Source organism: Anopheles maculipalpis, chromosome 3RL, assembly GCF_943734695.1.
Source record: "Anopheles maculipalpis chromosome 3RL, idAnoMacuDA_375_x, whole genome shotgun sequence".
Classification (NCBI taxonomy): domain Eukaryota; kingdom Metazoa; phylum Arthropoda; class Insecta; order Diptera; family Culicidae; genus Anopheles; species Anopheles maculipalpis.
In genome coordinates this window covers 4932054-4956208 of record NC_064872.1, presented here as the reverse complement: position 1 = coordinate 4956208, position 24155 = coordinate 4932054, and the positions used below count along the sequence as shown (strand labels likewise).

General features: G+C 41.3%; 2 protein-coding genes across 2 annotated transcripts in view; one reads left to right on the top strand and one right to left on the bottom strand.

Annotated features, from left to right (window-relative positions):
- LOC126565616 (ejaculatory bulb-specific protein 3-like) overlaps positions 1 to 24155 on the bottom strand; it is a 142033-nt gene that overhangs the window by 40215 nt on the left and 77663 nt on the right. The gene's annotated exons all lie outside the window — the stretch shown is intronic.
- LOC126565655 (putative odorant-binding protein A10) lies at positions 888 to 22270 on the top strand. The gene is made up of 2 exons (XM_050222853.1): positions 888 to 1141; positions 22128 to 22270. The coding sequence occupies exons 1-2, from the start codon at positions 934 to 936 to the stop codon at positions 22268 to 22270; spliced, it is 351 nt and encodes a 116-aa protein (XP_050078810.1). The 5' UTR covers positions 888 to 933.

Genomic DNA, 24155 nt, shown 5'->3' with positions numbered 1-24155 from the left:
TTTAAGGTATTGTTATTTTAACACTTTCGTTATGTGATCTTTTTGTGAACATGTACACGTCAATTTCCAACTACAACGCTACAAACCACCAAGCGCCTCCTTCCAAATTTAAAGACCAAACAACGTGCTTCCGACCAGCATGATGTTTTCTTTCGCGTGAGCGTAACAATACACTCGCAAAACCTTCAGCACACTCTCACTGTTTATATGCCACTTTACAATGAACTCTCTTTGAAGAGAGAACCCCAAGAACTGGTAGCATAAAACCATCACACTTGGTGGCTAAATCATTTCAGTCGTTGGCGGGATTCCTATCGAACCGGATCGTGTCGTGGTGCATCGTGTGTCTCGAGCATAACTGTCCCATCAGTACGTCTGCTAACTAACCGTACAGTAAAATAACACGAGAAGCTGCGTACGTATCATCATACTGCGGCACCGTTTGATGCGTATCCGGAAGCGAACGAAACCATCATTATCATATCGTGCATATCAGCAGTGCGGATTAAACTCCGCGCGTACATATCGGTCATATCAAAGCATCCAACTACGAGATTGATTAACCGGCAACCGGAAGCCGGCCCCGGGAGAAAGAGAAACAGTGTCAATCCCCTTTGGTTTCCTGCTGATTGTCTCGTGGCGATTTGTCAGCTGTTAACGTCTTCATGCAAGAAGCCCTGCCGTGACGTTGGTTTCGGATTGCAGCATAATAATCGTTAATTTATTACATTAACGCACCGAGCTAGGGCCACTGATAGCGTTGGTTGGTAGCGTTTTAGTTGGTTTGTGACCGGGCCAGAGTGTGGTTTAGGAGTGTCCCGGTGTGTTGAGTGTTTTTGATTTACCACCAGTGAAGTGAAGCTCCGTGCGGAGCGTTTACCAGAAGATCTCCAACCAGAAAGTGTCCATCAGTAGTAACCGACAGCAGCAGAAATGAGTTCAAAAGCATTACCAAATCTATTTATGCTATCAGTGGCAGTTATTGCGCTGATGGCGTTACTGATCGTCGGACCACAGCCGGCCGCCGCCAACGACAGTCAGAATATTAACCGGCTGCTTAACAATCAGGTGATTGTCAGCCGACAGATCATGTGCGTCCTGGAGAAGAGCCCGTGTGACCAGCTCGGCCGACAGCTGAAAGGTACCGTACCGGCTATAGAGGTTGCATGCTGCTTGTCAGACTAAAGAGGCTAATCGGTGATTCGAATGGACATGCTTTGATTTGTGCTGTGATGAATGTTGTTGCCGACACTTGCGATTTACTGGGGATGGTTGGAGGTGTCTGTTTTGTGACATGATTTTTGAGAAGTTGTTATATTAATTAAATAACAAGGGAAAAATTTTATAAAGAAAATTAAAGGGGGTTTTTAATGGTAAACTTAAGTCACTTCTAAAACAACTTAAAGCAACTTCCAACACATCCTTTAATGATGTTGTTGTACAATTCATCAAATAAGCCGGTACACGTGTACCAATTATTACGTGCATTTACTACATAATCATTAGAGTTTCCTTTTCAGTTGAGCTACGAAACAAGCTACAGTTTTTGCTTTCAACAAAGTTCCTCAAAGTGTCATCAACTTCACGACAGGAAAAGACGCCGAAAAAACGAATTTCGATTCCTTTTAACACGGAGGATTTAAGCAAGACAGCAAAACCATTGCCCAACAGTCTTCGTGTCCGGTGGAACGGAAGCAAATAGCACCATTGACTGTTTTTGCTCTGCCTTTTTATTTTCGCAATCCACTCCTTAAACACCCGGATGACACAATTTGCCATTGCTTGTCATCTAAAATCCCTCCTTATTTATACGAAAAAAAGGAACACAAAAACCACTTCTTGCTTGGAGTAAAGCAAGCGTGCTGGAGCATTTTGGACAAAGAAATGGACAGGAAACGCTCACACATACACACAGGGAGGAAAGAGAAAAGAGCAAGAAGCGGTCGAAACAAACAAGCCCAAAAACAAAGAGCAGCAGCCCAGCCATTGTCAGGAAATTCATTAACGGCTCTCATAATGAAGTGAAATAGGAAGAGATTATGTTGGATTATGTTTGAATTGTTTTTCTGTTCCCGTGTGCCCGTGGGTTCTGGAACGGAACCACCGCAGCAGCAGGCGGAACAATGTTATCAATTTACGCTATTCACCTTTGACACAATGTTAGAGGACCTTTTTTTGTTCGATGTCCTTTTTTGTTGCCGCTTGTTTGCTAAAGTACCAGGCGTCTCCATTATGAATTTAAACGACCACATGTTCAATGCTGCTAGTTTTTGCTTCCGCTCGAGTGCGATTCGATGTTTTCGAACCCGTTAAGGGGGCGGTCTCACAAGAACCTTTTACGAAACATTTAAAACTAATCATTTTCTCCAAACCCTTTCGTTTGCTGCCACCATTTGATGCTTTAATTTTTCGAAACCCTTGTTTCTATTTTGCTTCGAAAATACACTTTTTTCATTAAGCAACTGAATTAAAACACTTTCTCTGTAGCACGTGACAACGAAAACATTGTGCTTAATAATAGGGAAAGAGAGGAAATAAACGAAGAAAACAAAAGAAACCTTTTTTGGAGCACATTTTTACGCAACGCTTCTTTGTTTCTTAAAAGCAAAAAAATGTTTTGTTTTGGTTTCTTTAGTTTTGTTTGGTAGAAAATGTTTTCAATTTCGATGTCCTATCCAAAAAAATATACGAACAATGGAATATAATATGAAATAGTGGAAAGGAAGTGAGGAAGTGAGTAAGTGAGTGGAAAGGAAAATAAACGAATGCGAAGAAAGGATTGAAAAACAAGCGTCATCCGTACAAAAACACTTTTCAGTGCCGAGGACTGTTGTTGTGTTTTTCCCTCCTGTTTTACGAACCTTATTTTGTCTTGTCGTTCAGATTTTATGATGCGTTGAATAAATGAAACCAAAAGTAAAAAAATGTTCAGAGATGCGATCATGACTGTTCCATTTTTGGTGATAACAGTTTTCTCTCTCTTACCTCCCTCTACTGCGAGGTCCTCTTGGTAGTTGGGCCCCTAGAAAACCCCGTGGCATTTTTATTTTTTGATACAGTATTTCGAGTTTTGTTTTAGCTGACCTGTCAACAGTTGTATGATGTTTTTTGTTCCCTCTCTCTTTCTCTCTCCAAGGTTACATTCAAAACGATAAGACGATAAAGGGTCAGCGTTCACCATTTTGTTGCTGACGGTCAAAGGACACCTTTCGGGTTTTTGTTGCTGTTTTTAAAATTTTCTCCACTTGCTCTTGAAGGATCATTTTTCACCATCCATTAAATCGTTTGCCCAGAGCAGAATTAAAAGAAGACAAAAAAAGGAAGTTAAGACGAACTGAGTCAGAGAACGCAGAGGAAAGATATGACCATCTCAAGCGAAACATACAGCTGGGTAGTTTTAGCCGGAGAGCAAACCAAACGATAAAAAAACCCCTGTCGACCGATGATAAATCTTCCAAGAAGAAGCCTGTTGAATATTGTCCGACATCCGGTACATACGTGGTTGCTTCTATCATAACAGAAACAGCTGTCAACTGGTGGGATGTTGGAGGCAGAGATTTACTGACTTGAAGAAATGACATTTAACATCTTTTCGGATACGTTAACGATTTATCTTTCATCGGCTCGCTCGCTCGCTTATCAAATGGCTCTATTATCGACTTCATAAGGATACATAGTTCCTTGAAGCGCAAAGACCAATTACGTTTAATTATTCGAAGCACTACATTTCAAAGAGCACACTCCACACTGATTGGAAGTGTTGGAAGTGTAACGAACACAAACGTGCACACCTCTGCAAATGTTTTTCCTTTTTTTTTTTTGTAAGGAAGGCACACTGACAAGGAACAGCAAAGACAAGCATAACGCAAAGAGCGTGCAAAATCGGTGCTGCTTGCCGACAAGAGAAAGAAAGCAAAAGGAACTGACAACTCACCAGGATAAAAATTCCTTTCCCTGCTGCAAATGCCGGAAATGAAACCGGAAGAAGCTAGGAAAATGCTTGAGAAATCGCAACTTTTTTCCTATCCGCACAGCACAGCACGGCAGAGACGCTCGGACCAAAGCTTGGGTTGCCTAGCAGCAAAGGAGAACGTAGTACTGGCCAAAGGACAAGAATTCTCACCTATTTTGTTGCATTGAGACTGGCTGACTCGATCCATTTGATCCGTTCGACATCATTGGGGAGCAAAAAGCTCTGAAAGGGCAAGAAGAGGGGAAAGTATTTACGGGAAATTGAATACCTTAGCTGTTGGCATTCAGAAAGGTTCGAAAGGAGTACGGCAATCTGCTAGAAGTCAGTTAAAGCTGCTTCTTTCTTGCCGTGCAGCAGATGGTTTTACTGTGCCGAGGTGCAAAACAAGACGAAAATGGCGCAAATGCGTTCAAAACACACGAACCGAAAGCATTCCCCTTATTTCTTTAAAAAAAACGGTTTTACTGCCTTTTTGCTGAAAGGTTGAATGTTACAAGTGGTGGAAATTCCTGGAAAATTTTTGAGTAAAGAGAGTGAGCAAGATCCTATTCCGGTGAAGGTGTCCGGATGGAAATTTGGATTTGATTTTTATGAAAAGCGAATTGATACTGTTGTACGTGGAAGAAAGAAAGTTAAAATACAAAAAGGGGTTTCCCTGGAGGCTTTTCGGTTGCTAGGCGAATTGTTGGAGCTGGAAATGGTGGATGCCTTGTTGTAATAATGAACAGTAGTAGGAGTTCTTCATGTATTGTTGTTCTATTCACATTTTATCTCCTGTAGTGACGTGGTATTATTTTGTTATTTCTTTTATCGCTCATCGATAATATTCTTTGCCTTAGATACACAAAGATGCCTTGTTAAGTATTGAACCGAATGAAGTCTTTATACTTTATGGTGGCAAGAGCAATTTATTTTAATTTAGAATTATTATTTAGATAAGGCTTCCTTCTTTTTTTCTTTTCTTTTCCCTTTGTGACTTTTTTCTATCATATGTTTTTTGTTATTGCTCTCATTAGATTTTTCCTCATCTTCCTCAACTTCCTTATTTTCCTTCCGTTTTTAGTTTCATCTTTTCATTTTCTTCTCCAGCTATTCTTCAAATAATTACCTCACTTTAACCTCACTCAACCACATCCAACCGCTTAACAGCAATGTTCAACTCGCCTTACAAATGTATCTTCAATCTAGCCAACCAGTCGGCTTAATGAAAAGTCCCACAGCAAACCCATAATCCTTCGGTACCGTTATCCATTTCCCAATGGTCTCCAGTGCTGTGCCTGTCAACAATGCTACTTTAGACAGCGTACATTGTTTTCCATCTGTGAGCAGCATCGTAAAACAGCATGATATCACTCGACACAGACAGTCAGCCACTGTCGAATGGAACAAAAGCTTCAACCACCCGCTTTCATTCTGCATAATCGGATCACCTCGCTCACTCCATACGATTTTCTAAATCGTAATCAAATAATCCAACGAAATTCGCACCGAAAGCCGATCATCCTCGTCGTGTGGAAGAAGCGTTCACTGTATACCTTCTGGGAAGTGTCAACGGCAGTGTTGTACCATACCCACATCACAAATGGTAATTAAGTGTATTGCTCAAGAGGGGTTGAAAGTTAATAAAAATGCTTCAATTGTTCGTCAACGAGGAGTTGGGGTCATATTTTGTATTGTTGTAAAAATTACTCAATAAAAATACAAAACATATCTAACGGGTGACTTTAAACGTTGCTTTAAAGCTGGCTCACTGATCCAAGGGTTACACGCCTTTAAGGCTAGTCTTTAAAGTCGTTTTTGACGCTCTTGAATGGCCTATGCTTTTCGTGTTGGATTAAAAAGACTTTACACCAACCTTCACTTGGCCCGTAGCAGTTTTGAGATCATATTATCCTGCGAGATCCACCGTGAAAAGTTTAGCAATGTGGACAGTATTTTTTCCTGTCTTTTTTCTTAAATTGAGGCTATGTTAGCAATAGCTTTAAAGCAAGATTAGAGTGTTAAGTAAAAACCCCAAATAAAATTACTATCTAATTTGAGCCAGCATTCCTCAGTTAATTTGTGGCCTCAAGTCACTTTGTATCTTCCATCTTACAGACGTCTTACGGAAAGTGCAAATCAAAAGCCAATCATACACATTCGCTAGTACACATCCCAGCATCAATAAACCACCGATATTGATGACTTTTTACGAGCCCAACAGTAAATGTGGTCGTAAATCCTTCGCATAGAATGGTGTTTAATGTATGTGTGTGTGTGTGTGTGTGTTGGGGGAAAAAGCGATACTAAAAGATTTATTTCCGCTCATAAAACGACGGAACAAATCTGCCCACCATTTTATTATCATTGCAGCTGCTGTTGCTGTAGCGCAGACATAGTACGGTGTCCTACTTCTGTGTTAAGTAGCATTAATAGTGAGCTACAAACGAAAGTAGGAAACGATGACCTTTTATCGGTTGTTAAGCATGGCAGGAAAGAATCTAACTAGGAACTTGTAAAGCGCGCCGGCGTTTTACTCCTGAAGCAAGAAACAATACTTTAATCCTCTTATTCAGTAAATACAGCTCGTCCGTGCATGACAATATCTTTTTCGGAAATAATAAGGCCATTCGGCTGGCTGTAGAGTAATCCTACTTAAACATTAAGCATCACAGCGGGAGCCACTTCCAGCGATTTAGTTTGGTTGTGGAAGAAGGCTCTTTTGTACGGGTTTCGTTGTGCAAATGGTTGCTCTAAAATCGTAGAAAACCATTCAATATTCATTGTTCTCTCGGATACGCACACACACACACACACGTGTGATTGGCTTCGTGCGCGAAATGTAAACCCCAAAAATTAATTAAACTTTTCCCCAAAAGTATTGCACCACCGAATAATCGATCGTCCCATCCCGACATACATCATTCTAATGATACTCTGCTGTGTGCTGTGGGAATGTTCTAGTTGGTCCCGGAGTGAAATAACGCTTCCATGGAACGAAAATGTACTATTCTCTCATCAAAAAGACAGTTTTTGTTTAAAAGAGCGGAAGCAACCCCTTAACCACAAGAAACGAAAAGATTATCCCAAGAAAATTGGTTTCAAAACTAATTTATTTTGTTGCAAAAATCTTTCCCTTCCTACCGTGGTAGATGATATTAAAATAGCATTACCAAAGCAAACGGTCAGAAGCGAACAAACTTATCCCACCACAGAACCTCATTAAAGTTCCGGCTGCTGAACAACAAAAAGAAAAAAAAAACATAAATTACCACGAAACGGCACACTGTTGAAGGGTTAATCTTTCGAACGTAGAAAATGAACCGATGTCCCATGTCCGAGCAGAAGGAAGCTAAGAGCACACGATACGGACAAAGTGCAATCAGTGGTGATAGAGGGAAAAACTTGCATCTTTCGTAGGAACGTAAACACCGCCACCGGTCCGGTCCACCCGTAAAACCAATACCACACAATAGAAGCAATAAGAAAGCTAACCGGAATCGACCGGCAAAGCTTTCTGCCCAGGGAGTCTATTTTCTTATGCAGTTAAGAGCGAGGGCAGCATGGACGTGATGTCTTGGGATGTGGAACAAGTTGATGCTGCAAGTTGCTTCATTTTATGGTCTTTTAGAGGCGAGCAAAAAGAAAAACAATCGAACTCACCACCGAAACAGATGTTTTACTTTAAGAGGGGCATGTACGAGGACAAAAGCAAGAGAAACGCTTGGTGGAATCAAACGACAGAAACAAGCTTCGATCGTGTGTCTTTGTTTTGGATAGATTGTAATTGAAATTGTACCAAAAGAAACATGGCTTCTTCCGTTTACTGTCAGGGGGGAAAGGTGAGGCCTGTGCCGTGGCCCATCATCATCTCCAACAGCAGCTCGTAAAGAACAGCTGCTCTTTCTCGATAAATCTTGTGTTTTTATTGTCACATTTTCCCGGACCGGAAAGAGATAGCAGGAGGGTAGAATTCGAGAAAGTTTCAGCGTAGTTTAGAGAGATACATCTATGCTGTCCAAAATGTTCTACTTTCGATGGTTACAATGTTACCCACAATAGGGACTGATGGGGACAAATATCCTGAATCTTTATATTAAACATCATAGAAAATGTTCAACAAAATCTGATGAAATGGCACCTGATCTTACTCTACAGCATGTGTAGATTGAGGTGGTCCGCTGACAGAGGCGTTACCGGCGCCGGTCATAAGATAGCCGATTGTCCGGACCACCTCCCCATAAGAAAGAATGTCTGTAAAGAAAGAATGTGCTACAGTTAAAATCTAGTCAAGGGAAGTCAGTTATAGCAGGTCTGCCTCCTGCAGTTGAACAGCCACTGTAGAAGAAGATGTGTTTATATGCAGCCAGAGCTACTAGGTGTCTCCTCCATAACAATGTTCATTTGATAGAAATAATCGTCTTTTTGAAAACTATTTCTGTTTTTGAGGACTAAAGTAATATTTGGAGGCTATCCTGATATTGCACATGCATAGATTAATAATTATTTTGTTCTTCATTGCTCTACAAACTCATAAGGGTTTGGGCTGCCATTTCTACCTTCCTTTACTTAAAATATTTGTGGCTCTGATAGGTGATAACGGCGCCGTCCTGATAGTGCGTTCTGCGCACGTCCACTAGGCTTTCCAGATAAGATTCGATAGCGATCTCTTCATGTAAGAACCTGGCAGCCCTTCAGTAAATCGGAAGATATGACAAACTTGATGCATAGAATAGCTTTCTAGCTTGGCTTCCTGATGCTTGGAGATCCATTAAGCGGGCCACCTATGATGATTAATTTGACATTTCTTAGCTTATCAAGTTAGTCTATTCTATGTTCTTTATTCATTCATTGGAGCACCATTTTTCGAGAAAAGAGAATTATTCCTAGAAAAATTCCATCAGATCAGTTCTTTTTAACTATGTCTTCCTGAAGAAAACCTGTATTGAAATGGAAAAACTTATTTTGTTGTTGTTAAATTTAACATTTCAAATGAAAAACTAAACGTTTATATATAAAATCTTCCACTTAAAGTGTCCATAGTGCAAGCGAGGTGTTTCTTATCGTTTTTCTATGAATTATTCATAAGTGTACTTCTCGATTAGACAAACAAAAAGCCACCTTATGGACCAGCTTCACTGTTCACTGTTCACTGTTTGCTTCTAACTTTTTGTAATATTCCTATAAGCTTACCTATAGCTCTCCCAGCATCTCTTAAAGCAGCTTAAGAACGACGGTGCTAAAGGCTGCTAACGGATACCAGACAACCCCGGTAACGTTGAGAGCCGGGTCCTAAATCCAGCTCTAATCCCCTTTTTGCCGACGACTTTCGACGCTTATTATCACGCTCTCTGGGAAGCTCATCATCATCCGTCAGAAAAGATTCGGTCCAGAGCTTCGGCTCTCATTTGTTAAAGCTCGTTATGAGCCGTACCGTAAAACGTGACAGTGTGTCTGTGCGTTGTGGCTGGAAAAAAAGGATTCTCAATATTTAGAATGTGTTGAACAGGTTTAATTTTTTGCTCAATGTTGCCCTTTAGCATCGAACCCTACGCCCAAGAAGTTTGGCAACCGGCGTGTAGGTTATATCCTTCGACCTACATCTTTCTTTTTTGTTACTTTGTTCCCGGCTCGAAAATCCTTTCCAACCAACAAGGCTCGTAAAAACCGTGCACAAAACCATGTCCTTTTTTTCCTGGAAAATCGGTTGTTTCCACGAATTTTCCACGAAGGCTCGGATGAAGAGGAGCGTGGAAAAGTGTGGAATTTTAGGACACACGGCGGTATCCTTCCGTTTGCAAACTACTTCCTTCCAGTGTACGAGCTTTGTGGCGCAAGCTTGCCACATCGGTCAAGGCTTATCTCTTGCTATAGGGAAAAGCGAAAAGCATAAAAAAACGAGGTCCGAATTCCGCAACCATGAGTCGTGGAAATGCCATTCATTTTTTGTACCGCATCACAAGTCACCATACGTTCCATGGAATGTGACCAAGCAAAAGGACATTTGAACTGCTTCTCTGCTTCTTGTTCTCATTTTTTTTTTTTCCTATGCGGATCTCTTTGCCCACTGACGAGCAAAGTTTTGTTGCACAGGACAACTAACGGAACAGCAACAAAAAAACGCACCATCCACCCATCATGCAAAGTTGCAAAGTTTCCTGGCATGTCCAGCGAGGCTTCTACTCGTGCGCTCGGCTGGCTGGTAGATTCTGCTTCCACTGCCGCGGTCATTCGATCCATCATAAATTATTCAACATCGTTAAATCTTATCGCTGACGTATGCTAAAGGTCTTTTGCTTGATGAGGTCATATGGTGCCGCGATCCGCAAGGAAAAGCTCTCCTTCCGCGAATGGTAGAAAGCAAAACGGCAAAGAAGCGAAATAAATAATCCTCGCATTAGAAGTTCGTTACGCCGCAGTACGGTAAAGCCGTTGGGTAGCGTGTGGGTTCTAGGGAGATACGATCACGATAAGGCGTGAGTAAATAAATTGCCCCAAAAAGGAAACACATCCAGGAGCGCCTGATGGCGGTATCGTTTAGATGGAAATGAATCGTGACGTGTAATGAAATTTTATCACCTTTTCATCGGCCCTGAGGGTTGCTTCTATCAATTCCAGCTGATGGATGGATTTTGTCTTAGGTTTATAGAAAACTCGAAAAAACTGTTAATGTCTTAGAGACTTTCAAGTGATAAGATACTTTATCTTTATCATATTTTTTAAATCATAATGGACGGCCAGGCCGTATTGCCATCTTTATCATATGAAAATAATCAAATGAACATCACTACATGTTAGCTAAAGTCAAGTGTAGTTCTGGTCAACTCAAATGTCTAGTTTCACACTTGATTTGGAGCAAAAATATCGTGTCGTGTAGAAAAAAGTGCTACAATTGAAATGGCAAAAACCTAGACAATTATCTATGCTTCTCGAGACAACTTCGAGAGACCTCCTCAATAACAGATACTTCCTTGAGTTGATTAACACAGTAAATTCTGGACAGTCACTCCTACTCGATCCTACCATGTGAAGACTTGGATCCAGTCCTGGGTCATTGTGACCCGCATAAAAAGACATCATTTGAACACATTTTTATGTTTTCATTACAATATCAAGTAATTGTGTACAAAGTGTTGGAGTTGACAGTGGGTTAGGGACACATCTCAAGGTGTATTTTTTCGTTGTTAGTAAAAGAAACCTGCTCTGGAACGTCTGATCCTTACACTTTTTGGAAAATATAATCAATTAAACAAAATGGTTGATGATTTCACCTTGTATAATTGAATATAATTGAATCCCCCGCATTGCTAAAAAAAGCTTTTGCAGCGTTTAAAAAGTTTAAAAGAACAGTCAAAGAACAAGCGAGGAATAAATGCTTAAATACATTCGTAATTATTTAAACTTTGCACTGCAATTATTTTGTTTTTCTACCTCAGTCTATTCTTCAACAAGATCTCTCATTTGCACATTCCATTTGTATGAGGAATTTTCCACAATTTGTTCTCCTGGCACCAGGTTCTCCTAGCTACAACTACTAATGAAATGCCAATTTGCCTGTGCCTGGGTGTGAGCGATAAAGTATAATAGACCCAACACCTTGTGCGGAAGGAACAGAACAGTACTGCGGCAAGCACTAATGGGCCAGCCGGCATGGAAAGGTGGGTTGGTTTTTACTTTTCCCCCTGAAATGAGCAGTTAGTTAGATGGAATTGTACGCTTTAAAATTACTGCTATGTCTGCATATTTCAGCCTTAACGGGAGGGGAGTGGTAGCCGCTTGACGCAGCGGAAGCTTAATTTACCTCATTTTGAATGCATTTTTCTTCTCGTTCTTTGTATCGAACTAAGTAAGGCTTCAAAGGAGGTCCAAAAAAAATACACCTTTTGTCTGATGGTGTTGATATAAAACCTGCATAATTTTCAAGCGAATAGCTGAGGCGAAAGGATTAAACCTGCTTTAAAGTTCAAAAATTGTGTCTCAAACTCCATGTGATGATGCAGTTCGTCTTAATACATCGCTGGCTCGCTTCATCCGTAAATGTGAGTGTAGCAACAAAACATGATATCCACAAACATTCTCCCATTTCCACCGAATAAAACAACAAACCAAACCGAACGCCAAGAGGCGAAACTAGCAGAAACTAAATAGAAAAGGCACAAACACACGGCAGCAAGAACATCCATCTCTATTCGCCTCCAATCCATCGTAACCGAGCGCCAACAGCCCTCCGGAAGGTAAAAGTTTCGTGTTTGTGGATAATAAATTTGGCAAACAAACAAAGCAGCTGGCACACCCGTGCTTGTGCTCATCCTGACTTCCAATTTTCAACCTACTCCTGCCTCGAAGCTGAAGCGGTGTAATGCACCAGCTCGGATGTGACTTTCAACGTGATAAATTCACCGCACTGCGCAGACTGACAGTCAAGGGAAGGTTTTTCAGACAGAAGACTCAAACACAGATGGAGGTGCGCTGCATTTTTCCGGCTAGCTTTCCACCCCGACTTTTCATATCATGCGTCGTTCGACCAAAAACTATGACTTTCTCAGTCAAATTCTGAGTCTCTAAGGATGATGCTAGCGTTCATCTTGAAAGGAGTTCCTCCCAAAAGCATCCAAATTTGCCTCCCACCAGGATTAAAATTCTTTACAAATTTTCAATTCTAATCTCGTTCTCTCCATTCCCACACTTCCTTCTCTTGTACCGAAAAGGAAAACAGTTTCGTTCAGAAGATCAGAAAATCAGAATGTTTGTCATGTTTCGAGCGGTCGGGAACATTTTCCAACATGGCAAAACCATCTTTATTGAGGCAGGGCAAAACTTTTCAACGAGGAGTGATTAACATATCTCGCGTATCGCGAGGGAAAAGCGGTGTTTAAGGAAGATGGGAAACATAAATTGCTTGCCGAATAAGTGAAACGTTGCTCGCCGTTTTCGCACAGCCTCGATATAACATGTTTTATTAACCTTTCTGGTAGAAGAAAAATTTGTTACGTGCAAAGATGAAGTGATTTGTGGCAAGATTTGCGTCACACAAAAACATCGACAAGAAAATGCTACGAAATTTGCTCTCTGTAAGCGAAACTGAAGCCATTGCTCCTTCCGATGACGACATCGTTTAGCTGCTTTCAGCACGCTACGCGAAGAGTTGATCAACCAACGTAGGCCAATGTTCGGCAAATTTATTCATTGCTCCAAAATTTGATTCTTAATTTCACGGATCAATGGAAGCGGGACGTTCTTGCCTCTTGGCAAACAAAAAAAGAAAAACAAGTAAAAAAAGTAAAAGGTTCGCTGAAGTTTAGATTACACACGCCACCCGGGTATTCTGCTTATCGATCAACGATGAATGCTTAATTTTGGCTTCCGTTTTTCATGCTGCTCCGGCTCGTCGTGCACGCTTGTGTGTGTACGACGAGCTTTTCCGGCTGAGCAGAAGCACGTTTGCTTTATTTGCGTTCTTCTACCGACGAGTGCGCTAACTTTTGCTCGATCACTTCTTTCGTACCCGGGCGAAAAAGGAAAAGTTAATCATCGGGTTTAAAAATTGTGTTACACGTCGCTTTCTCTTGCGTGTTCTTTACACTCAGAATACTCCGAAAAAGGTGCTGATTTCAGTGAGTGCGTACCGGCAAAAGGTAAACGTCGTTTCACAGCCACCCGTAACCGTTACCGGATGAAAAAGATCGACGAATGGTAAAATTTGATTTCTTACTGGGTTTTTTTTTTTTCCTTTTCCAAAAAACCTTCCTCCCGTCAATTGTGATGGAAGGACAAAAAAAGTGGCCCACCCAATAATCGACCTTTATGGATGTGGTAAAAAATGGTTCCATAATTGGAAATCCTTCGCTTTCGGTAGGGGCGCTGACTGGATTGACCGGGATCGTAGCATATTTTTTATAAGACGCTGATCACAAAATGAACTACTGGGATTTTCCTTCATCGATGGTTGAAATTGAAATATATAGAACGAAATCCCTTTAAAAGGCAACGCAGAAGAAAAGCACTGGCTAGGATTTATGTTCCAATCAAGAAATCGGTACAAAACACCCATATTTCTACAAACGACAGGAAATACGCACAAAGAAGCATCGGCGTGGAATGGACCCTACCGAAATTGGATTAACTTTTCCTCACTGAAGCTTGAGATTTTGGGACTAGAGATGTTTGATGGGAGGATTTTTCCTGGAAAAAAACATGGCTCTGGCTTAGGCCCGATAAGGATCAGAGAGGACGTTAAGATCATCCATGCAAGATGTTTATCTGAAAGCTTTTGTTGGTAGCCTTAAGATTTTTTATTGGAGAATAAAGTCTTAAAAAGGGAATTGAATGTGTTTAAAATCAGCAGTTTAGTGTGCTGGAATTCAAAAAGTCGCATTGATCCAAATGCTGTAAAATGTATACCACAATAAGCCAACTCGTTATTAGGCTTTACAAACGAAAAAAAAAATTCAGATCAATATAAAAATAAACCAGTGTGTCAAACAAGGACTCCATTACACTAACCAGGGCTTATTATGGGATCTTTCTTAGTATAACAACAATTGCTTGTAGATGATACCGACCACTGACCGATAGCATTAGCCATGCCTGATGTTTAAGAGTAAATGGGACCTCACTCATACAAGCTGGAATAAATTGGAAATGCTTACGATTTATGCGAAAGTTTTATTGTGATGAAGAAAAGATAGCTAAGTATTCAAATAAATACTTTAAAATTAATCGCACAATAAAAAAAGTATATCGAGAGCTTATAAAATCTACCAGAAATGCACTTATGAACGAACTTGGAGTGAACTGTTTTATTCTACAAGAAGCACAAAAGCCTGATTAAGTTTCTGTATGAGTCAAAAATTTAATTCGTGCGATAAATAAGCTTTAATATTTGTTTCTCAATTTGTATCCTCTGGAAAGCGACACAAAACAAATTCCATTCATCAAAAATCCTTTACCAAACCTCCACCCTGTATCTCACCCTTAAGCGAACGAAGTCCCGGAAAGAGGCATTTAATTTGAATAATTAAAATCTACAACAACTGCACCATTTTCTTGGGTCTGCATGCTACAATAACACGTTTACCCGAACATTGTTGTACACCACGTAGAAGGAGAGCGTTTTTTATGGCATGTCTCGTCGTGTTCGTCCTGGAAAGAGTAGAAGAAAGAAACCTCTGGAAATCGTTTATGCCCGTAAAACACTACCTCGGTGCCTATCCCGGAGCTAGGCTACTTTAATTGAGATAAATTACACTCTTCCATTTACAGCTACCGGGAATAAGGGGTCTTTCGAAGGCTCGATCCTCGGGAAAGCTGTGCCGAGTAATCATCTTTAGCTTCGCTCTTACAGGCCTGTAATTAGGCGCCTATTTGAAAACCAATGGCCATAGGACGCTGAGGGTTAAAGCTTTTCCCACCATTTAGTGCTGTATCCGCACTGCTGGGAATGGAAGGTACAGCATCCTTAGCAATTAGCGCGTACAAATGCAAGAATCGGCAGCTCATCCTTTTGCTCAAACCATCATCATCTTGACGACTGCTGCACTTGCTTGCCATTGAGTGTATAATTGAATTTTCCCTTTCGTAGCTGGTGATGAAAATCTGATTTCTGATCTGATGCTTAGGATGCAGGCACAGTCTTAAGGAAACTTATCATCGACAAACGACGAAAATCTTGCAATGTCCTTACCATACGATCGATGCATGAATTGGAAAACTTCGAATTTCAAATCCATCGCTTTTTGAGGCAATTTCTCAAGGCCAGTTTATAATTACATTGAATCGATGTGATTTACTGAGCGAACGTTACATGGGATGAAGTATGGAACAAACTTTTCCCCAGGAAAACTTACAGGGCATGAGTTGGAATCAATTTTCTATCCGCTCCGTGTAAAGAAAGTTAACTAACGAGTGAAGTCAATAAAATTTATCGCAGTCTACCGTGACAGCATCGCATTATGGTGACCCTTGAAGTTACCATTAGGACTCACCTTTGATTTTCAGTCTCTTGCGCTCTTACCATACAAAAAATGTCTCACGTTGCACATTTTGTTTTGGGTATGAATTATACCCCTTTTTATCATGCTGGGAGCTTCAGAGGTATACTAAATTCGTTTTTCATTCCCATTTTGCCCATCAAATGTTTGAGATCATGGAAGGACCTCACATCTCTTTTAAGCTGTTACACAAAGTGTGGAGTGGAAAGAGAAAAAAAGGTTCAAATTTATTACTTTCTTCATACACCTTCTTAAGGGGGTGAAATCATTTCACCTGACCCTAGATGTGACATTTGCCAACCATAAAAAAGGATCATTCCCTCGCATTTATCATCAGATTCACCTGGTAAATTTAGTGCGGCAAGCTGATGCAGTGGATTTTAGCAAAAAAAGGAAGACTACAAATGTATACAAAAAATCTTTTTCACCCTAATTTTAGGGCCCTAACGATCACACTAAAACGAAACTTATATGAAGGAGTTATTCTTTGAAAGGAAATCAAAACGAACAATGTAACAGATAATATAATTTCATCTATCTCGTCTAGGATAAAACCCCTAAAAGCTACCCTTTTCATACCATTACAACCGGTATCAAATGCTAGACAGCATTTCATCACGACTGTATTTGCTCACTTTTCGTTTCGACTTTTATGCCACACCATTTTGCTGAGCTTGATTGGTTTCGACGGTTGGTCGTGTAGTTCGTACAGCTCGCAAAAAAAGACAGGGTTTATGGCACCATCGGGCGAAAGCCAATTCAATTTGCCGTCTCGCAAGAAAAATTAACTTCATTTATCGCCCATTTTTCGAGAATTTTTTATCCATCCCCGAAAAAAAAAACAAACTATGTTACCGTTTGGGTTTTCCTTCATCACATTTTTTCCACAGTCGGTCAGGCAACGCTAGTCAAGCTGCCCGCAAGCCAAAATCTCCACGATCAGTGCAAACAATTACACAACTTTACGAAAAACAACGCGTCTAGGAAAGGCGGTGAGTCCAGAAGGTTGGGATGGTTGGGACAGCTTTTTTCCGGGAATATGGCTACCATCCGAGCAGAGACGACGCTACGGGTTTACTTTTAATTCGCTTCATCCGCTTGAAGAGCAGCTGTGAAGGTGTGATGCTGGGGAGTGAAGGATTATGCGGGCTAAAACGACTGACTGAGGACTGCGTCTCTCAGCATTCGCTAGTTCGATTTACCATCAAGTTTTCTCGGCTGCTTTTGGTGCTCTGAAGCGGAAGGCAAGGGCGAGCAACAGTACAACGTGCATCATTTTCTGGGAGAAAGTTTTTAATTGAAAAATAATTCAATCTCCAATCAAACCGAGAAGACCACCGAGAGATAGTCGCCCACCCCATAATATAGATACAGTCCTTTTCCAGTGTGTATCAGTGCCATGTAAATCCTCGGTAACGGATATCCAACACCCGGAGAACGATAAACGTGTGCTGTTAGAGCCACACTTGAGCCAGTGAGCGTGAATTATCTTATCCCGATGCTTACACACCCTTCCCGGAAGTTCCGGTTTTTTTGGGGGCCAATTAGGGTAGAAACACTTTCCTGAGCGATTAAGAATCAATTAGGGTTCACCCGGTTGTTGTTACAATCGAGTGGGTTCGACTATCGATGATCCTTCAATCTACTAAGTAGCGTGAACCTTCCGGGCCAATAAACCGGCGGAAAAAGTGGAAAAAAGTGTGTAAGAGTTTCTTGTTCTCCACTCGAAGACAACAATTGTCGCTTCAAGTTTGTTAAACAACTGGCATTCTGAGCGCTTTTCGGTAGAAGTGCATCATATCCTGGTGTGATAATTGATCAAATTTTCTCATCGTCCATCTCCCGGTGTCCCAGTGTCTTGTACTTCTATTTAATGGAGTGTGTGACTGTAACTGTCTGTCACGCTTTTGTGATACCATCTGGGGAAGTGCAGACAACATCGTCATCGCGTCTGACAAGCACTTAGGATACACGGTATTTTCCACATCATCATCATCAACATCGTCGTCGTCGTTATCAGCGTCCCAGCGACTGTGTGGAAACACAAGGCGAAAGATGAGTTTTTGCCTCCAAAGAGCAAACATCTTCGCTTCCCTTGGAACGACAACTTAGCTTAAATGCTTTCACTAGCAACGTAGACGGCTAGCGCCTATTCCCAAGTGCAGGCGAGATTCAATTTTAGTTCCTTTGTAAACCCTATCAGACGAGAGGCTGTCAACAATCCTGTGCGGACCTGCAATCCACCACACACAAGGCAACTATGGTCTATTCAAAATGGTTGAATAGCATGTTGCGTTTAGTACGACAGGACGCCCATTCGCTCTCCACCATTTGCACTCCATTTGCACTTCACTGTAGAGAGCGTGCGAGTGTAAATATGTTTGTATGTGTGTGTGTGCGAGGGGGGGGGGGGCTATTAACGCAATTTGCTTACGGCATTTGTCACGCTTCGATACCGTCCGGTCCGGGAATGAGGTTATGGTTCAGGTTCCTTAGTAAATTATGCATGTCCTCACCCATCGTGTTGGTTCCCGGAACAGAACCAGATCATCATAATGGTCGACAGACACGCAGTCCACCACCACCACTATACTCTGCTACTACAAAACGGTCATCTATTTGTCAAACTGTCATTGATAGCTGTCAAATAATGCGCTGTTCCTCTTTGACATCTTGCCCAGCCGTCACGCTATCGAATACAGTTAAATATATCCCCAATACAAATAGAAATAGCATAAGAGAATGGACGAGAATTCCGATTCCAACGGAATCAATCCTGTATAACAAATAACTATGTCATTTGTTCAGTGGTTCGGTACGTGTGTATGGAAATGGTGGTTAGCAAGCGAATATCAACGATAACGGAAAGCGTCCCGAGAGTGGAACACAGATCAATCCCCGACCGTTTTGCCATGGAAACTATACTCCCGCGTGACGTCTATCGAACCTACGATGAGGCTAGTAGTTGACGGCATGGCAGATGAGTACGAGACTTGGGAGCTTCAATCCGAAGCTTCCAATAGTGCTTCCCATCATGCCAATCACACGAAGAGCATATCATTATTTATTCCACAGCTCAGTAAGAAGGCAAACATGACGTGGAGAGAGAGAGAGAGAGAAAGAGAGAGAGAGAGAGAGAGAGAGAGAGTAAAGAAAAGGCTGTCCTGTGAGGAATTCGTACTACGTGGCACCTATCGCCCACCCAGATGGAAAGGATTTTGCTCCACTTTCTTCCATTACATCTGCTTCATTGTACGGCAATGAGATTCACTGCCCACGGAAGCCAATTGGAACTTTATTTCCATTTCAGTGTGGATTTGCTTAGCGATGCTTCTTGATCCTTCATAGGAAAATTATGTGGGTAATGGGAGCTTTTTTTGTATCCGTTTTCGTGCTTTAGATTTAGGTCATTCGGGTTTTCGATTCAATTAGATCAACAAATAGGAAAAAAAACTTGTACTGTTTGTAATTCATTCTATCTTTGTGTACAATAAAATTTCTTTCTGTAACAATTTTATTGTTGCTATGTACAAAGAACGTGACTTGAAAAAGGAAGAGAGCTATATTCTTTAAATCGACTCATACTGTTGTATAATTTTTAAGTATTATAAAATAACTAAATTATTTACTTACACTTAACAATATTTAAAATATACTGTTAAAAGATTTAACGTTAAGGGATTGAAAAGCAATTCTGTTAAGCTCTTTTTCCAATTTCATGCACCCGTTTTGTACCTTTGCTATGCAAAAAAGCCAGTTATTGGATATAAAATTTATTCATCATTCAAAGATGTAACAACACGTAGGTGTCCATTCCACTGCACATCTCCGAAAGCTCCTTATCGTTTAATTTACGATCCAATACACACATGATATGCATAACACCAGTCAGTTATGACAGAAAGTTGCAGTTCATTCGAAGGGTTACTGTGAACATCGTTCAACCACTTTCAACTGAAGTGTTCTTGCGCTTGATTAGCTCTTCGCGGTTTTGAGCCCGTATTGTACATCTGGCACTCTTCGGCACGGTTCACGGGAAATGTAAAATCAATTATACAGACATTTCATCCAGTAATCCGACCGCTAATTAACGTGTTTCCTCCGCCTATAACTCATGCCGCCGGCAGGCTCCACATCCCTGCACAGTTTGATTATGAACTTTACCACCAACAATAAAACACCACAATCCGTTTCGTATCGTCGGTCGATTGGTTGGTTGGTTCGAGTTGGTTAGATGGTGTTGAGAAGCGCCCACCCAACAGTGGCGTACTTGAGTTTGCATGCTCGAGTTGAGGCTATAATTTACTCCCTTCTGTAATGGTGTGCTTTATGCTAAGGAAAAGTATCGAAATGCGGAGTGGTATAAAATATCTGGCCTGACTAGTAAAATTGTTTCCCAAAAACGCTAGAAAGTTCAAACGAAAGGCGTTGGATATTTTTAAAAAACATATTCCAAATTTTTGGAAACTCTCGTTTAAAAAACGAAAGACAAGCGAAACTGACTGAATGCATCAAGCGGCGGTAACATTAAATTCTCATTTTACGTCCCATCCCAGCACGGCGTCAGTCAACTCTTCAAATCTGGTCCACCCGAGAGCGGTGAAAGATTGACTTGCTCGCTCCAAAAATTAACGATCACAGCACAGATCACTGGGAAAGTTTTCCACCACAGCCCAGGAAGCGACCGTGCCAAAGTTCGTGTCTAGCATGAAACAGATGAAGCTGCACAAGCGAACTGCTGTATCCTGAGTATCGTTCCACTTCAGGCCGCATTGACTTCACTGTGTTTATCTACTACTCAACTCTATTATATAAACTCACGGAAGGGGCGAACGCTCGAACCATCTTGGTGCACAGTAGTCGCTTTCCCATCCCTCATGCGACCATAATCCATTCCTGCTCGGTAAGCAGGTGTGGCACGTTTCGGTGGTCGAATGTACTGAAACCGAGTGCCGAGAGAAACTAAGCACCTAGATGGTTAAACAAAGTCTGGCTGACGAGTCTCTTACAGAAGCCGCTTGAGCTGGTCCTTTGGGACAGAGGTACTATCACGCTGAGATGGTCAAAAATGGGAAAAAGTAGAAGAATTTTAGAAAATGATTAATTAATTACAAAAATTCTAAACACAATCATCGAATGATATACTTTATATGATTCGATTAGATTTCCCTTCGAGACATAATTTCCTTTTTTTTTTCTTGCAGACAGTGACAGTGACAGTGAAAAGCCTGGCGATTTTGTAGGAGGCCAGTCACACGTTTAGCGAAGGGATTTTAGGGAAATATTAGTTTGCAGTCCAATATTCAAAGACAATTTTATGCTATATTCGGCACCTATTGAGCTCCTTCGATAACAGTACTGCCCACTGTGCCCAATACATAAGAGTAAATTCGCGTCTACCAAAACCCATCCACATGAAGGCCGCCGACAGTTACAGCATGTTTCGGAACCTTCATTGCAGCACCAGCAACAACCAAAAAAAAGTTCTAAAAAGAGTTGCAGTGATGGTGGTGGGCTGTTGGTTTTATGCATTCCCGCCCACCGTTGACGGTACCTTGAGAGCAGGGATGGGTAAATGTTTATCAAAGCCTTGCGCCCGACTCGTACACAGTGCTCATTAAAGTGTGAGTCAAACATCGTCGTGGGAGCGCTAACAACCTCGTGCTTGTGGCTGGCAGCCACCAGCCGGCTTCAAACTTTGCGACCAAACCGATGGAGGTTCCACTTCGCTTATTTATTTGGCACTCGTAAGTTGGAGCTTGCTGAAGCGATACACTGCACGAAACCAACAATGTTCCACGAAACCAACCAAGTATGTGACATACTTTCGAAAGAGAGAAAGGAGGAAATTTTAGAAGACTTTGCGCTTAGAATGTTAAGTTAATCAATATGTCAACCGATGGCGGAATGAACGTTAGAACGATATTAAATTTTGTTGGGTAATTGAACTTTAAAAAGCAACTGAGACTCATGCAACGTCAATATTTAATCACAGGCACACTGCATCAAAGCATCGTCTCCAGTACGCTAATAATTCACCATAGAATGCAAATCCGTTATGCAAACATAATTCAAAATTTATTATATTTCATTTAACTTACCGTAGCCCGCGGGCGGTTGGCAGCATTCCGATTGTTCACCGCTTTTTCCGTTAACGATTCTGATGTGCTTTTTTCTTCCTCCAGCTGCCCTCCCGGAGGTGATACAGCGCAACTGTCGGAACTGCTCACCCCAGCAGGCACAAAACGCCCAAAAGCTGACGAACTTCCTGCAGACCCGCTATCCGGAGGTGTGGGCAATGCTGATACGCAAGTACGGTGCCGTTTAAGGACATCGTCCTCCATTCGCAGCGTACCGAGCGTCACGCGTGAAAGCGGAACTCCATTCACCGATCGAAAGCGTCGAATGGAACTGCCGTACCGGGACAGGGAGCCATATTTCACCACCACCGTCATCATCGTCAGTCAACACGGGCATTCACCGAGCAGAAGCAGCTGAAGTATTAGTAGCGGCAGAAGGAAACCACACATTTCTTCATCTTCCCAAAAAATTCGCACAGACAGACACATTCCAATAAAAACCCAGTCTTACCGTTTGTCGTTCGAACATATCCTCTGGTAACACGGCGTATCGCCCCTAACATGCTTATTGTGACCGTCCAAGCATGTATAATTTAACGTTCCACCACAATCAAACAAAGATCGCTCGCACCCGGAAACGGGAAGTGACTAGCGACTATAGGCACACCACGATGGACTCCATTCACTTGCCGCGAAATTCCACGACAACATTTTATCGCTTTCCGATTTCCTTTTCTGTTTCTTCAACCAGAATCCTTAATCATTTGCGCTTGCAATTTGCATAAAGAGTATGTATTTTTATCGCATAAAGGACACAATACCACGTGGAAGAATGCGCGGGAAGCCGTCTTTGGGGCAGACTTTATTTTACTTCACACACACACACACACACACACACACACAACACAACAATTTCTGTTCCGTTCCGACACGCGCTAGCGGAAGCTTTTTCAGCTGTCGTTCTTGCTGTCACCATGGTGACGGGAGATTTTTTTGTAGCTGTTGTTGCGAAAAAGAAGCTTAACGAAAGGCATGGCCTCCGCCGTTTAGCTTCTTGTTTGACATCTGCTAAATGTGTTTGTACGAAGAGAGAAAACAGTACACACCCGAGGCCATGATGCATAATCGGATTATGACGGAAGTTCCACTCTTTACGTCACGCGTCATCCGGAATGGCAAGCATCATGTTTCTTGCCAACATCATGTGTTGTGGCAGTCTGATCGGGTGTAGGCCCGATGCTATAGTTTGATGAATTTGTCGAAAAATAAAACAATATCCCAAGAAACCACCCCCTATTCCTCCCACTATTTGGTATTTGTATTGCGCGAACTAATACTAATAATAATGATAACAATACTAACACTAATAATAATGCTATGTGATAGAACCATATCCCCTCTTCATATCATCCTGGAATAAAACGAAAACCAATTTTGGAAATTAAGGCATTTTCAAATGAAACATCTTGGAACTAAAAAAAAAAACAAAATCCCCGAAACAATACAACAAAACTCCAAAAGGCAATGAAAATGGTATTGAAAGAAGTAAATATTAAACCCCTGTTGAAATCCCTAGAACCTATAGCAATCCATAGCTCTCCGTGTGAATATCATTGTCATTTTTCAAACTTTGGATTGAAGTTTGAGATAGAAAGACGCAAAAGGGAAAAAGTTAAGGTGGTAAAAGTTTTACAAATGGAAGAGAAAAAACACACCCACAAACAGCATTACTTTATACATACACACATACCCTTCAAATGTGTTAGGTTAGATTGCAGTAATGAAGATGGTTGAAGTAAAATGAAAAGAAAAATAATTACTCGTCTGTTTGCTTTTTTGTTTTTGCTACCGGGATTTTGAAAGAAATATTATGTTTAATTAAAAAGCAGCGGTGTTTTAACGGGGAAGGTTTTCATCACGACAGTAAGCACGCACACGAACGTGCTTCAGAATAATGTCAGCCACTGTCAGCCATAAACATGGCAACTGTCGAAATTTTGGGAAAGATGTATAGAAACATGGTTTTGTGTAAAAACACCCTTCGGTGCTGGTTTAGAAAGTGTTTCATACAGCAAAGCACAAGAAGAACGTCCTGAAGAATGGTGCTGAATGGTATCGAATAAATGCAGAAAA